Source organism: Gobius niger (assembly GCF_951799975.1).
Source record: "Gobius niger genome assembly, chromosome: 6".
NCBI lineage: Eukaryota > Metazoa > Chordata > Actinopteri > Gobiiformes > Gobiidae > Gobius > Gobius niger.
In genome coordinates, this window is record NC_136857.1 from 10,132,904 (window position 1) to 10,149,913 (window position 17,010).

The 17,010-nt window shown below is 41.5% G+C and overlaps 1 protein-coding gene across 1 annotated transcript in view; it reads right to left on the bottom strand.

The window, feature by feature from the left end:
* The window catches only part of cntn3a.1 (contactin 3a, tandem duplicate 1), a 140,684-nt gene that overhangs the window by 80,425 nt on the left and 43,249 nt on the right, over window positions 1-17,010 (bottom strand). The window contains exon 5 of the mRNA XM_079558591.1: window positions 3,809-3,904. Within this exon, the coding sequence (XP_079414717.1) occupies window positions 3,809-3,904 (96 nt within the window). The remainder of the gene's footprint in view (window positions 1-3,808; window positions 3,905-17,010) is intronic.

Here is a 17,010-nt window from a genome sequence, read left to right on the forward strand (position 1 = left end):
CAGGGAATAACCACTCAGTCACCACAGCCTCTTCTTCATTATTTCCACTAATGCTACTGTAAATGCAAGTCTAGTAGTGATTCATGTACCAGCAGTTCTAAAACTAACAGTTGTTTTACCGCTACTTCACCGACTTCTAAAACTATATTTTCACTACAACTGATAATGAAGAATAATAACAATACATCAAGCTTTTGTCATGCTTTTTTGGGCACTCAAAGACGCTTTACATGGGAAAACAGAAGCAAAAACACACGACAGCTGCTGCTGCTACTACTTTCTCTTTCTATCACTGCACAACTGCGTTGCCCACAAATGTTTACTGTTGGGTTCTTCTTGTACATGAATAATGGATGCAACTATAAAGCAATTTTGAGCATCTAGAAAGAGTTAAACTCACTCTTCCACAACCGCAAGAGAAACTGCTACATGCGACTACTTTGGCTTTGGAACCATAACTGCGCATACGAAATGCACGGTATAAATAAAGTTTCCTTGCGTATTGCAACTATACACCAGTGGTCTTCAACCAGTAGTTCAGGAGCTACCAGTAACTCGTCAACACTTCCAATAGCTCCACCAGGCTTTCAACACAATTTAAAGATGCTTTTTCTCATTCTGCACCTTTCTACTAACTAGACTACACTTAAGTCTCCAGTTATCTCTGGTGTTTCTAAAGTGGCTTTAATATCTCACAAGGGGAAAAGGTTAGAGAGTACTGTACTGCACAGCACGACTCTACCTCTGCTCTAGAAGTACAACTTATCTTATTAATGTACCCAGGCATACAGATATAATTAGCCATAGGAGGGGGTGGTAATGCAGTGGCTGTAGATGTTGTGCAGGTAAGTGCATGGCTCCAGAGCCTATGTGACAGATATGGGACAGGTACGCTGCTATTGTACACTCTCCTGACAACACCGCCTACGGGATCCCGGTCCCCAATGATCACCATCATGGCGTAGGAAGTCCAAAGGGAGAAGGAAGACTGAAGTTTGAACAACAAATGAGTGACAAGACATACATGAATTATTGAAAGCAGAAAAGCCTATTTACATTTCCCCTGGGCCAAAACATTAGGAAACGCATTTTTGCATTTCTAGATATGCAGTCAAGTTTTATGCAAACGCATAAACATCTGTGGAAAAAGAGTGATGTTTTGAAAAATGCTAAATATCTGGCACTAAAAAAAGCATCTGGTGTTTTTGAACAAAGTACGACATCAGGGAATCTCCCGTGAAAAAGATTTCCCAATATTTCATGTTCTTTTAAACGTGGTGGTGTTCCCAAGTCTAGCCTAGTCCCTTGTGTAATGCAGTGACAAACAACAAACAATACTTCAGCGGTTCAAAGAAAGTACAAGACGTTTCATTGCCCATACAAGAATAAGGAGTATGTGGCTTTGAAATGGCGTCATAGCACACATTAGAGAGAGCGTACGGATGATAATAGAAGACAGGTTTCACAGGTCGGTAAATGTCATTACATTTGTGAAGTATTCTGTCTTTGTGAGCCAAGAGGAATAATCGTAATAAATAGGCACAAGGAACTATGGCTTTAATACCTATAGTTTGCCATATACTTGTAATAGAAAATGGGCTCCTTCATGGACCCCCTGGGGGCCGGGGGAACTTACTTAATCCCATGTTTTGTACCAGTTTGTGAGGCTAGATGCCATTCTGTAATAGCTTGGACAGCTGTAATATTGAAAATAAGAATTCACTATTCATATAAACCTATAGCATCAATTAACATTAAATCAAATGTCAGTTCATGATGGAATCACATCTTGTGCAAATTTTCTTGCCGGAAAGGAGGTCACAGCACATATGAAATGCATTCTTTCTGTACTTCATACATCAGTGACTAAGTGCTAACAGCTTTTATGAGCTCCAGACTCTGTAAAGGCTTTAGTTTTCACATCTACATTCATCTCTGTACTTTCATTCATTGGGTTTTTTTTTTTCTTTTGGTGAGTTTTTAAGCAAAATGAAACTCTTGTGAATGATTTGTCCCAATAGATGTAAGGAGCACCTGTATGAAAAAAGCATGACATGAATACACAATGATTATAAACCGAGAGTTTCATTACAGTCTCCCAGTACAGAAAGAAGAAAGTTGCTAAGTGAGATGTTAAAGGACCTAACAATAGACTTGACAGTGCTGCTTTTTGTAGTACATGGTGACATTTGGATTGGAACATTTTGCTCCAAGGGATGTGTGCTCCAAAAACACCAGGGGCTGCCAGATATACTGTGTGTTGTTATCACGTTTCATGTTGACTTAAGGTCTTGCAACAAATTTGGAACAAGAAACACAACTAAAAGGCCAAAGTCTTGTGAATTGTTTTTTTTAAATGGTCACATATCAATATCAACAACATAAAATATACAGATTTGATTATAAATGGCATCTCCTCAAAAAGTGTGACTAAAAGTTGACCCGTGATGCACTTTTGGTCTAACTCACGAGCTGAACACCACAGTGATTTACTTTATTACTTTAGTTTTAAAGCAGTACTAAATAACATGTTTACCTTAATAAATCATTTCCGTAGTCCCTCTGGGGGTAATACAAGTGTTAATGGATGAGTGGGGGGGGGGTCTTTCATCTCCCCCTGGTGTCTCTGGTCAGAAAACCACAATTGCAACTTTGCTGCCACCGAGTCGTAAGTAACAATACACACTAATGGAATCACGAAGAAGAAGCTACCAGGCTAACGGGTAAACTAACTGCGGGCTTGCGCCACTTAAACAGTGTTTACAGCCAAGTTTGAGTGAAAAAAAATATCTCCATTGTGGAATTGGATGTACAATATCCCTCTTTGTCTTTTCTGTCAGCGTAGTATTTACTGTCACGGACAATTAATGAGTAAAAAAACGCAACATGCTACGACAACTGCAATGGCGCTAATGGCCTCTAGGGACATGAGTTACTTAGTACTGCTTTAACATGATTTGTGTTCTTGTCAGATCACAAGTTACTAAAAACTAAATAAATGTTTTATCATATGGCAGCAATGTTTCACCGTTGGTCATTCCAGTCAGGATTATAGGAGCGGTTCAGAGTGCAGTAAGAGGTTAACTCTCGTTGATAATGTCATACAGGCAAAGAGCTGACAAGCTGCACACCCACCACCTCCAGAGAGAAGCTCTATTACGGAGCCTGGCAGTGTCCCAGTCTCCTGCAGCCTCTCTGGTCCTCACGCCAAAGCCTTTCCTCTCCCCAACTTAAACCAGGTCGACGGACCGGAGCATCCCAAAGAGCGTCTGACTCACTGCTCTGACCTCAGCTGCACAAACAACAGGCGGGGGGTCCAAAAGAAAGATCACCGCTCCTGTTTTATCCACAACAAATTAGACCAGGAATAAATAGTCTGAAAACAGCCTATTAATATTAATGTGAAACTTTTCCACAGCCCTACACTGAGAGTTGACTTTAGCTGAGGCAGCTTGAACACATTATGTGCCGGTGTGCCTACCTCAAAATTATGAATTATATGAACCTAAAACACTGGCTTTAGTTGGATAAAAAGTCATAAAATACGTATAAATAACTGGATTCACTTGCTCCTTATAACAAAACAAATGTAGTGTTGAACAATTGATACCGAATTGATACATCATTCAAATCGTAAGTGGTATTTATCAAAACAGATATACAAATGAGACAGAAGATTAAACACTGACAAATGACTGACAAATATAAAACTGGGCATAATGAATTTGGTATTTAAGCAATTGTCGAACCATACACATGAACACTTTGACCAAATAAAACCTGAATAAATAAGCTTGCTGTTTCTTACCTCCAGAGTGGGACGGCGGTCCGCACAGCAGGACCACTCCTTGCCCCTCCCGGACCCTCACCGGATTCCGCCTCTGCGTCTTGAAGTTCTCCAAGTCTGTTTACCGCGACAGAAAAACAATAAAGACAAATAATGACTCTATTGTTCACGGAATTCCTAAACAAATAGAGGAAGCAAACTGGGCGTGTTGGTCTTGTTTACACAGATACAAAAGCCACCATAGGGAAGTAATTTCTGCAGCTCATAATTTCATATCTGGGAAGAGAGACGACGAGAGTTTCGTGAACGCCATGCATAACTTTGTTTTCCTAAAGCGCTAAGCATGTTTTGTTTGCGTAAGCGTCGACACGGTGTGGCCAAGTCCAAAACACTTGTGACTGGAGCAGAAAGCAATTGCTCAAGTATAAGTTCCACATGAGCAGCTTTAATTGGAAATGCATATGGTTATCACTTTCCTGTGCTCCATACGCCACAAACGACAATTAAACGGAGAAACATCATTTGTGCGGAGACTGATTGCGTGTCGACCATCCTGCTGTGAGAGAGCAAATAAAGACCGCAATCCTCGAGGACTTTGTTTACCTACTTAGTTATTCTTTTTTTCTTTTTTTTTTTTACCTTTGTGGCTGGTGCTGATATGAGGAGGCGAATACGCGACTGCCATATAACGACATAATCAGGACTGGATTCAGAAAGAATGGTAAAGTGACACCTCCTGCATACAAGCGCAGCATAATAATCACAGCGCTGGCTCTTTAGAGAACTCGGAGCGTTATTCACTGGTTTCAGTTGCAGTACTTGTTTCTGTTGAGGACAGCATGTTATAGGGACTTTCGATCATTCGATATACTCTATACAACAGTGATGTTTTTGATAGTTTATTGCTGCGGTAATAATTCTAGCTTTACATCACACATTCGTAGTCCTTCTGGGGATAATACAAGTGTTAATGGAATGAGCGGAGGGTCTTTCATCTCCCCTGGTGTCTCTGGACAGAAAACCACAATTACAACTTTGCTGCCTACGGTTTGGAGGTCCTAATACACACTAATAGAATCACGAAGAAGAAGCTAACAGGCTAACGGGCAAAGCTAACTGTGGGCTCGCGCCACGTAATATTTACAGCCAAGTTTGAGTGAAAAAATGATCTCCATTGTGTAATTGGATGTACAATATCCCTCTATCCCTTTGTCTTTTCTGTCAGCGTAGTATTTACTCTCACGAACAATTAATGAGTAAAAACCCGCAACATGCTACGACACCTGCCATGGCGTTTATGGCCTCTAGGGGCATGAGTTATTAAGTTCTGCCTTAAAGTTAGGATTTACTTTTATTGTTCCCGCATTACTTTATAGGGAAATGTGTCCTCTGCATTTGACTAATTCTTCAACAAGGGGCTAACTGTCAGGAGCACTGGGCAGCTGCACATTGCTTACCTTTTCATAATGCAGAGCAGATTTATTTAGTTGCATTCTACGTTCTAAATCTCCATTGTGTAATTGGATGTACAATATCCCTCTCTCCCTTTGTCTTTTCTGTCAGCGTAGTATTTACTCTCATGGACAATTAATGAGCAGAACACCTTAAGATTCTACGACACCTGCAGTGGCGCTTATGGCCTCTAGGGGCATGAGTTACTTAGTTCTGCTTCAACATAAGGAGGGCCTTCTGTGCCAAAAAGTTGTGGTATTACCTAAAAAAAAAATCAGATTCAATAGTATTCAAATGACAGGACTTTGAGCCTGTGGTAGTGAGTTTCTGTTTTCTGAACAATAAACAATGAGGTTCAACATTGTGGATTTTTGTTTGTTTGTAGAAATCCTTCACAAACGTGTTCCTACTCATAGAATTCGCATTGGCCCCTTCTGACCCTCTGAAATTGTGTTCAGCCTAAACATAAATCCAAGAAAAGCATACAATTAATCAGGAAATCATTAGGCTCTGTTCATGTTTGGTGCAGACAGATTGGTTGGATGTATTATAGCGGCCAATTCATTATCCAGAGATGATCCAAGAGTCTAGCCGTCTATCGCTGCTGTCTCCGTCGCAACTCATACCGAAGACTTAAGGTCTCTCTGCAGCCATTTGCGAGATCCCTCAGCGTCTGCGAGCCCGCAGCGAATCACCAAAAGTTATGGGTGTCTCTGATTCCTGGATGTATTTGTGGAAAGCAATAATCGTCAGGCTGTTGATGAATCGTCCCCTGATCACGAATCTCGCTACACACAAAACAGCAAAGCCCCTATAAAATAATTCCCACCTCTGTAGCAATGGGTTATAAAGAAGGAAAGGATACACATGAAAATGCCCAAGCTTGAGCCGTAAAAACATGCATGTCGTAGTTGAAGCACTATCATGTTTGCTGTTGTGTTACTATTTACATGTTATGCCAAATGAAGAAGCCTGAATGCCTCAAAAGCTTTCTGTTGAGTCACCGGTTCACATTTGCTGCCGTAGTTGTCAGGAGAAATGCCAATTTGTGGCCGCTTGCATCAGTATCTCTCATGGTTCAGCACATCGGCTGATCTCGGTCCTGCTGGCATTTCCACATGATCGAATCAAAATGTTTGCTTAAAAGTTTAGGCACGCTGCTGGTGATTGACGAAACAAATTTCCAGTTTAAGAAGCTAAATCGATGCGGGCGGGCCTTATCCGCACAACACAATCATCATCATTACTGCAGAACAGAAAAAGATAACGGCTCAAGAACTTTGGTCCACAATGGAAATCGCCTTTACGACTGAGAGCTTACAAGGGAACAGTCGTGCACTATGGATTTTATGCAAGTACAAATCGGGCTTTACTACACAATCCATAGAGACCCACATGCTTTGTGGCTTTTGGAAGACACCATGTTGATGTGCTTTTAAAGCTGACAGGCAATGCTTCGATATAATGATGTTGCTCCTAGTTGTATTCATTTTGGTGAACAGTGGGGTGCTATGTTGCGCTCTCTTTGCTTCTAAAACGCAGGGTTTGGTCTTTGACAGGCTGAGTGTGCGATGAACAAAGGATGGTAGAGAATTAAAGGAACGTATAGAAACAAAAAGGGAAGTATAGAAACAAAAAAGCAGGGCTGGGTGTCTTTGGCAGGCTGAGTGCGCTACGAACAAAGGGTGGAAGAGAATTACCGGAACTTATAGAAACCAAAAAAATATTAGTTTAGAAAAGCCTCCATTGCACAATTGCAGCCTCAACACAAAACCGCACTTCATCATTTGATTTCACACATATTAAAACCGACTTAATAGCGAAGTTTTCCACCCTCTCGCTGCTCTTTTTCCTCAAAGTATTGGTTTAGCGAGCGTCTAACAAGCTGTCTGAAACACATTAGCTGCTGAGTCAGGGCTGTGCTGTCCCAGAGCTGCGGGGCCCTCTCAGCACCCATTTAAACTCCAGTCTAATGCTGTGATTCATTTTACTGCCGTTAATATTCTGCACTTTATCTGCTCCGATAAGAAACACTGCGCTATCTACAGACGAGCACATTTAGGACTTGCAGCAGGAAACATTTGGTGTAGACAAGCCGACTGTATACACCAGCCTGTCTGTGTGAATGCTTTATCGGCGGCATCTTCAAAGTCTGGGGGGAAACTCAACAGTGTTTCATGATTCACGCTTTCAGCCAGATGAATGGTGTTATGCAAAAGTAAAAGAAAAAAGAAAAAAGAAAAAGAAGGAGAGACTGGCTTAATTATTTTTCTCTAAAGCTTTCGCAGCCAATCAATGTGCACACTATAGATAATAGAACAGCGTGGCACCATTATACACCTACATCTCACACTGTTTGAGCAGAAAAATTACAAGCGAAAAATTGGAAAGCATCTGAGGTAAGCGTATAAGAAGGGGGTTTAGGAGCGAAACAGCACTGAGGCTGTGGAGATTTTGTCATTAGTTTTGGTGCAATTGCGCTGGTCCCATATGCAAAAGTTAATTCCGCTGTGTCCATTTATTTGCTTTCACGATTGTGCTTTAGGTCGGCTCCTTGGGCATTTGATACTAACAGAAAAATGTTCATGCGCAACTTTATGGGTAGACGATGTCCCAAGACTGTAAGACTATTTCTTTGTTTCCAGGTGAAGGCTTTTGAAGAATTCAACAGATTCAAGCCTATGCAAGCAGCCTCTCAAAGCAGCCTCTCTTTTTGCATCACAGAAGGAGAAGTTGCTCACAGTAGAGTAACTAGTCTTTGGGATTGCTCCACATGCTTCAGCACCGCACTCAGACACAGCAGTGCGTCTCTCTGATCAATATTCCTCTGGTGTTTGGTGGTCGCAAATGAGGCAGCCGCAGTAAAAGCCAACAACGCCTGACGAGCCGAGCTGTCGTGCGCCCGCGGATCATGATATCACCAACATCACGCCCTGCACCTCAACGGGCCTCGCGGCAGCGGGTTAGGCCTATTCGCAGTGCTTTCACATCCATGAAATTGGAAGTGAATTTGCATTTTTGTGGCTGACGTCTCCATTGTAATAAAGGAGAGGTTGTGGAAAGGGAAGAATTGAAGCTTTGTGTTGTGGTTACATTTGTCACTTAGCCAGCACACAAAAGGCATTGAGAGCGTCAAAAAGTTTGGAGAATGGCTTTCATTTGAGGCCATTCATATTAGTCGCCTTCCTTTGATTCAAGTTGAAATGGTCTGGCTCACCCACTGTCTGATTATCTGCTATTGAAAAATAGTTTCGTAACTTCACCTTGGATAGTCCACATTCTTTTTCAAAATGTGTCACACAAAAGCTTAGTGTTTTTGTCTCTAATATTACGTCACATGGAAGTGCCCTCTGACCTTCAGGATATAAAATGCCATTATTTGATCCCATTACATCCTTCATGTCCGGACATGTGTGCCAGATCTAATGAAATTTCCTCCAGGCCTTATTGATATATTGTGTTGACAACAATAAGAGGTTACACCAGCCCTGGCCTTTGTGCCCCTAAATCTAATCATCTGAGTCTCGACTTCAGAGGAATGCTACTTCCTTTAATAACACTGAACTGTATTGTGTTAAGAGGACCTGGATCGATCTTAGATCCATATAGAGAATCTTGATGTTTGGGTTGACTGTAAAAGCCAGGCAAGGAATATTTTTTATGCAGGATGGCGGGGGAAACGCGGCCTCTGATTGGTTAGCTAGTCAACCTTAAGTAATCTAAATGAGCCCTAAACCCAACCCTAACCTGAAGGATAGTAATGTCTACTAAAGGCATCTTATTGAGATACATTGAATTGAGCCAATCAGAGATGATTGTATTTTAAGAGTGGAGTGAGTTGGCCATATCTATTCAGCAGTGGAGCTGGTCTAAGTGCAGGCACAATTTGCTGGCATTTCATGGTCTTCCAAAAAATGTTATGTAAAAATCATGTTAGACATTCCATTTTTTCCATGAATTACCTTCAAATGGATATTTAATCCATGTGCGTGCAATCAAATATGCAGTTTCTATTTATTTATTTTCTTGCATAATAGTAAGGCACTTATCACATCATCCCTTCATATTTGACATGTGAGTAGCACTTGATTAATGTGACTGATGTTAGCTGAACATTAGCAACCTGACAGTGAATCACTGCAATGCAGCAACCGGGAACTCATCTCCAGATCTTGAGCTTGTAATAAGAATGACCCAAATGCATGATGTAAACTATTGTGCAAGTTTTAGGTGGGGAATCTGAAAGACCCAGATGAAACCCACGCAGACACAGCAAGAAAATGCAAACTCTACTTGAAAGGTCCCATCTTTCCAGGTTGACTAAATTACACAATGCACTGCGATTCCCCTGTTGTACAATTATGTACCAGCCTTTTGACAAGCTGAGCCGGTCCAGTCGCAAACCTTCAAGGAATTAGACAAAGAGAATAATAAGTACCACTCCATTTACGAACAAACTCTGCAATTAACCAGCAAGAATATGTCATTTTTTCCTCTTATACTGTGTAGACCTAGCCTGGCTAACACCAGACTAAAATCACAAGTGATATTTAGTCTGGGGACCACCAATTCCTTTTCTCGTAGGAGAGGTGTGGTTTACGATCGTCCATACTCGTTTATTGGGCGATACGAAAAAAAAAAAAAAAAGTATCATGCGTCTGCACGTAGCCACAGCCAATCGTATCATCGTATGAGATGACGTATGACGTATCCGCTGTAAACTTTTGAGCTAAATTATTTAGAACAAGGTCTAAAGCTTGATCGAACAATAGCATCGCGTCTGCTGCTTCATGTTGGATCCGTAAAAAAACTTTTTTTTTTTATCCGTAAATAAACTACAAGCTTTCGAATAGCGCGTCATCGTCTTGCGTCTCTCCTCGTTCTGTGATTGGTTCCCAAATCCACCGGAAAATTGGGCCATGGTCTCCAGGCTGTTGTGCAGTTCGAAATAATTCGAGCGCACACAGCAGCCTGGTGTTAGCCAGGTTAGTGTAGACCCACATGTAATTTCTACGCCTGCAACAACTGGAGAAACACCAGTCTGTATAAAAAAAGGCTAATAATGAACCTCTCTTGACAGTCACATGTGCATGTCAAGTAGCAGAGGATGTGTGATGAGCTGAAGGACATTTGAACACGCTCAGTTTCACGTCTCTGCCTTTATAATCCCGCCGTCTCATCTCCACACCGCTCTCCTGTCTTTGTTCTCCCACGCTTCATGCCATGAAACCCTAACGATGACTGACACGTGACATTTCAGGACTGATAGGCATCGAAACGGGCCTCATCATCAGTACACACAGCGGCTGCATGCGTGCGTGTCTCCTGACAATTACAACCAGCAGTCGCCCCCAACCCCCCTCCCCGTCCAAAAACATATTTATTTATAAACCCGTATTCCATTCTGGTCATACTGAGTGTCCCCCTGCTTCAGCGCTCTGCTGCAGCTCCAAACAGATGTAATTTTCACCCAAGGCAAAACGCAAAGAATAAAGAGTACAAAAGCCGGTGCGGATGACAGAAGGAAAATGAGAGATAGACATATTTGCAAAGTAATTACACAGATAAGGAAGTTAGGTGAGACAGGAGCCAGTAAAAATGCAAATGATGTGCAATTATGGGCCAGAATTGATAGGAGGAATCATGAGCGGCCAATTTACAAGGGAGTCGCATCCGGCATTGCTTTCATAAATACAGTTATTTCACCCTTCATTAAACACACTGTTGCTCTGCTGGCTTTAAAAACTGCTCAATCTAGATTGTAAGACGGTGCTTGGTATTTTTTAGCACCAGGGCAAGGACTTTGTACAGGAGACACCTGCAAAAGGCTAGAGGGCCCCAAAACATCAGCTCACTATGTTCAACTTGTATTCAGTCTTTGGCTTCTATTAGTGAAATGCTTTCAATACGAGTGATCGCGATGTCGTCACATCCGGGGGCCGTGGTAGGCATTTTACGTTTTAAAAATAATAACAATCCTATGATTGGCCAAAACAATGTTCATAAACGGGGCATTGCTTCTCTTGCGCTGTAACAGATCGATCTTTTTAAAAAAACATGTTAGAGGCCTGGATGCATCAGCTGTTGCCTACCATTCACCAAAACATCCGGCGAAAATTGCGGAGGTAAACAATAACAGCGATCACTCATATTGTTTAACCTGTGTTTTGTCTTGGACCAGCTCAGTTTTCTGTCGAATGTTCTTAAGCCGTCATTTGTACTGGGTTGCTTTTGGTTGAGGGTGTTTCAGCTCTCACCTCAAGAGGGTTTGTCAGCCAATAATGATCGTTTCACAGGCTGAATATAAAAGAGTCTATGGGCCAGATTTTCCGCATGGCACAAGGACAGCACTGCTCCAAACGTTGATGGACACGTGTCATCTTGCATGTGCCCAGCTGTTGCATTATTTGACTGCTCCACTGGTGAGAGGGGGTCGCTTATTAAAAAAAGAGGTCGACTGAGGTGTGGTTTAATACAAGCTGCGCCGAGCGCTGCTCTCTGATGACAGGCTCACTTTTATAAGCTCTATCAGTTCTAACTAAAGTTAAACACCGTTCGTGTTGGTAAGAGAGATGTACCGCCGGTTCCGCAATGGTGCCAGTCTGCACTCAGCCAAGTCGTAATTGCATTAACGCGACCCAAACAAAAGCACATGTTCACCCCTCTCCTCCACCACCCCTCTCCCTTTCCCCTTCCCGGCCGCAGAGTCTGGTTGGAGGAAAATGTTTGTTCTACATAACATCCCCATTGGCTATGGGAATCTGTCCGGCCCACTTACAACGCTAGGTCTGGATCTGTAAGATCTCACAGTGCGCTGCTACTAAGCACAAAAAGTAACGCAAAAAGTAAACACAAGATTGAGCCCAATAACTCTGTTTAAACTGTTCTGGTATCTGTTTGTCTGACAAAGCCTCTTGGAATATATGGCAAAACAACACAGTACAGGTGACGGCTTGAGAATGTTTGTCTACACCATAAAATCTATTCAACTCAAGTCACTGAGAATATTAGCTTTTGTTATTTTATTTATAAATAAGATGCCATTCCCTTACGTACTACTTTGCAACATTCCTTTGAATTGAAGATGTGTTTTTTTTGCCCAGCTTGCTCAGTAAGTAAGAATAGAGATTTACTATGGATCAAGAGACTGGCCCCCAAACCTGTTCTGTGTAGGGGCCCTGAAAGAACCGATCCGGCACTGCTGCGCACAGACGGCTAATGCCCTTCTACAGCACAGCCGGCATCTGTTGTTGTATAATGTTGCGCCCTGCATCAATGCAAATCCTTTCACTTTACAACAAAAAACAACCCCAGGAGATTAGAAAAGTCAATCGGGCTGAGATAACCAACTAGAGGATTCCTTCTAGCAATCTCCCCAGCAGGCTACGCAACCTTTTAAACATTTATTGTCAACAGGATCAAGAGCCTCATGCTCTGAGCAGTTTAAGCCCCGACCAGATGGTTACTGAAACCATGTTATCATCCATCTTTAAAGGGATTAAAAATGATACTATTTTAAGTCCCATATAAGTGCCAGACATTGTTACAGTACTTTAAAGATACAGTGCTGCATTAGTATTCATATGCCAACAGTCTATACATCAAAAAGCAGACTACAAATGCAAAGTCTGCTCACACTGAAAATCTCCTCCTGTGATGATCTATGCTGCAATTTAAGCATGGCTCCCCGACATACGGCATAATTATGCACTGAGAATACCCAAAATACTGTCTTTGCAGATTCACAGTCATTGAGGTTATATTATACTTAATTGGACAAAAGGAAACACATCTGGACAGCACTGTTTCTTTCCTCATTTTTTTTTGTCTGCATACCTTTCTTATTTGTGTAGTTCTATTTAGTGAGAACATCTTTGCATTGAGGAGAGTGTACGAATAAAATGTTAGTACATACTATGCATTTTACGACTAGGGTTGTAGTAAAATTCAACCCCTCTGTCTGGCAACCCTTCTGTCAACACAGAGGCCTCGCCTTAAGAGGAGGGGAAAAGGTCCAAACTTTTTAAGCCAAAGAGAAACGCTCATCTGTCAAAAGTTATTAAAAATGATTTGATTCATTCAGAGTTGTATAAACATCATTAAAGCTGAGATATTGATATTTTAACTCAATTCTACCTCCCGCACGTCCAATGTTCTTGTGGGTTAAAGTGATGTGTAAGATTGCAAGATGATGAGAGAAAGAGAATGACACAATTTATAAAGAAAACAATGAAGCTTCCTTCCCTTTCCCTTCTGATTGGATCTGATAGGCCGGTTCACATAAAGCTCTTCTCATTGGTCAAAGTGATGGCTCCAGGGATTAGTTGCTGAGACCAGAAAAGGGAGTTGCTGTAGAAAATATGATTATTTAACGTTACGTCCAATTGCAGGCCCAGGAGGTCAATTATACGCTATGGTTTAAGGGGAGACGCTGCAGGCAAATTTTTCAGGTTTTTAGCTAAATTGGTCTCTTAACATATAGGGCCAGATCTTGTGGTTCATAGCGCAGGCTGTAGAGAAGACGAGTGCGCAGACGGGTGGCGCTCCTTGCAATCTTCAGTGTCATACCTGGCGCAAAAAGTGGGCAAGACAGGAAGGGGGGACAGACTCGCATTGCGATGTTGTGGTGCCGCCTCCTCCCCATGCTTTCCCCAGACCTGCGGAAGGCGGTGGGTTGCGAGGGGGGGTTCTCCTGTAAACGCGTAACATGCGTGATGCAGCGCGCAATGTTTAATAAAGATTAAAGAAATAAAACTGTCCCTCCGCTGCTGCAGCCACTCGCTGCAGATCCAAGATGAGCGGGCGGGACAGAGAGGCAGCAGCCTCGCGTTGGACACCGTTCGAATGCGCAAAGTTACGAAATGTACAGGATTTAATTGATCAGAAACTGTCATATTGACTGCGGAGGAGTTGCAGAGTTATGCAGTAGTTGCAAGAAAACTGTAGTGTATTGGAACATTTGAGCTACAGCTGCAGGATTCTTGGAGCGGCTGAATTGAAAAATGAATTAAAATAACGCCCTCTCCCTAGTGGCGCAGCCTTTAGCGCAAAACCTGCGCCACATGCAAGATCGCGCGTGCACCACTTTGCGTTTAGCGTTGCGCACGGACTGCGCCAGTCACAAGATCTGGCCCATAAACTTTCACCTGGAAGCAAAATAACCTAATCTTCACAATACTGTATATACAATAATGTATGATTATTTTACTGATTCAATGTTTCTCCATAGATTTAAATGGGAAGTTGTAAATTCAAGAGCCAGTTTCTCAAACTGCATTTAGTTTAGCTTGTCTTGTGTACCAATGTTATTGTTATATGATATAAATGGCCTTGATATCAATTACAGAAATCGGTGTTGATTTTGCAGCGTATTATATTTGTTTATTTGATTGCAGCACATGTCAATGCACACACATGGGACCCATGCATGCAAACACAGCACACCGGACTGCAGTCCCATCAGTCGTCCCTCACCAGCACTCTCAAACACACTCCCACTCAAGGCCTGTTGCTCATGTCTGTTTTTTTTTTTATATTATTATTTTAATCTATTTCAGTGATCTTTACACGATACATTTGTCATGTTTTCTTTGTTTCAGTCATAGTTTTTTTTCCCCCTGTCTTCCCCCCCCATTTAATGAACCCTCTTAACAAAAATAGGTCCCGATAAACATATAATCAACGCAAATTCACATGTTCTGTCCTTTTCTTTTATAAACCATTTTTTGTCAAACTCATGGTCCATGTGCCTTATTTTGTGAGTTATCCTCTCATTCAGTTCTACTTCTTGTATAATATTTTTTTTTATATCCAGTGGATTACTTTTTTCCCACTCCTTTGTATGATTTTTAAAGCTGTAATTCTAACAAATTGAAAAATACACTTTCCATCTGAATTTATATTAATTGGGATTTTTCCTACGATAATATTTTCTGATTTTCGCTTCAACAATTTGAAATACTTCTTTCCAGTAAGGTTGTTTTATTTTACAAGTATAGAAAATATGTGTGTAATTAACATTTGCAGTTTGCCTGAATAAAGTCTTTATTCAAGTCTTTATACCCTGGCCCACAGATCTTCATGAGCACCTGTTTTTCTCACTTCAAGAGGTGATCTACCAAGCGCTCACTACTTCTTCTTCTCTATTTGCCCTTATACATTTACTCATACTTCCTGGAGTCAAGAAGTATCTCATAATCATTTTCCAAGCGAACTCTCTCCAAAATAAACCCATGGTTTTATGGACTCCAGCATCTGTTCCCACTCATTTTCAGTTATTTGTATACAAAACTCTTCTCCCCATAACGTTGATCGTTATTTCCTCTTTTTGTTGCAATAAAATTTGGTATCACTGACTCATAGGATTTTTGTTGTTGTTTGCCATATAAGTAAAAAAAAAAAGAGCTTATTTTAAAACTAAAGATATAACAAAAATCCCCTCGAAAAAAGTATTTGTAACTAATATGTCAACGAAATAAAACCATAAATTCAAACCTGGCCCAATCCGTTATTCAGATTCTGTCGCCGAAAATATTAGAGCATTGTGCATTTGTGGGCATAAAATGTCTTATTTTTTATATTAAAACATGAAATGACAAAAATGACAAAAATATACAATACATTTTTTTTCTCATGTTTATGCCGGTGATGTACAGCAAAAAAATGTAATTGGTAACTCTAAATTTCAAATGTTTCCCTATTCACTTGTAGTGTCTCACCTTAAATTTGAATGATGAGGATCTGATAAATCAAAGGAATCAAAGAACATAAGTTTGAGGTGGTAGAAGATAGTTCCAAATGGCCATATTTCTTATAGGGCGTTCAAATCACCTTTTTTTTAAAAATTATTTTCTCCAGCACTGGGCTGTTAATTGAATATTGCGATTTATTAATATCCTTCATCTCACAGTATTAAAGTATCAGACATTAAGATGATTGGATTAAACTCTGATACGCACTGGCCCCATGACTTTTGCCAAAAGCCTCCAGAGCCACACGGAGCGCCAGTCTTTTACAAATTGCGCCAAAGTGAATCCAATAACTGTGCGCTCCTCTGTGAATGATTCCCTTGACCCGAGCCGCACTCCGTCACTCGCTTCCTCACTTAATTAAGTTAAACCAAGAGCAATAAATTCCACGCGTGACATATTGACGCTGATGCTTTCCTTCGTGGAGTGAGATCGGAGGATGGATGGCACCAATCACAATAACGTACAGCTCAGGTCAACCTTCAAAAATGGATAGGAAATACAGTATGATATGATCAGCAGCCCTCTGGGGACTTGGGACACCTTTTCCCCTGCCGTATGCCAAAAGATTTAATGCCATGTTGTGACAAAGAAGTGGTTGGATGAATATACTTTTGCTGCGCTGATGATGAAGGCCCGTGCGTGTGTGCGTGTGTGCGTGTCTGTGTGTGCGGCTGTGGCAGAGAAACAGAGATTTCAATCTAGCTGAGCCATCTGTTCCCAGATATCGGCACTGTCATTTGATATGGACTGCCCATCAACACTGGAGGCCTCAAGTTCACCTTGCCACGGGAGCCGCCTCAGACCAGCTCTTATAAAATGTGATAGATGAAGGCCGTAAAGCACCAACTAGGGTCTTGTCAAGGCCCAGCACACAATCACAGTCTTCATTACCCAAAAGTCAGGAGTTTAACAGAGCCGGGAAGAGCCCACACTCAGGATGGCAGCGCTGGTCTGAGCTGAAGCATAAAATATGCAGTGTAGAGGGTCTGCACTTACATCATTTTCATTCTACACAGAACC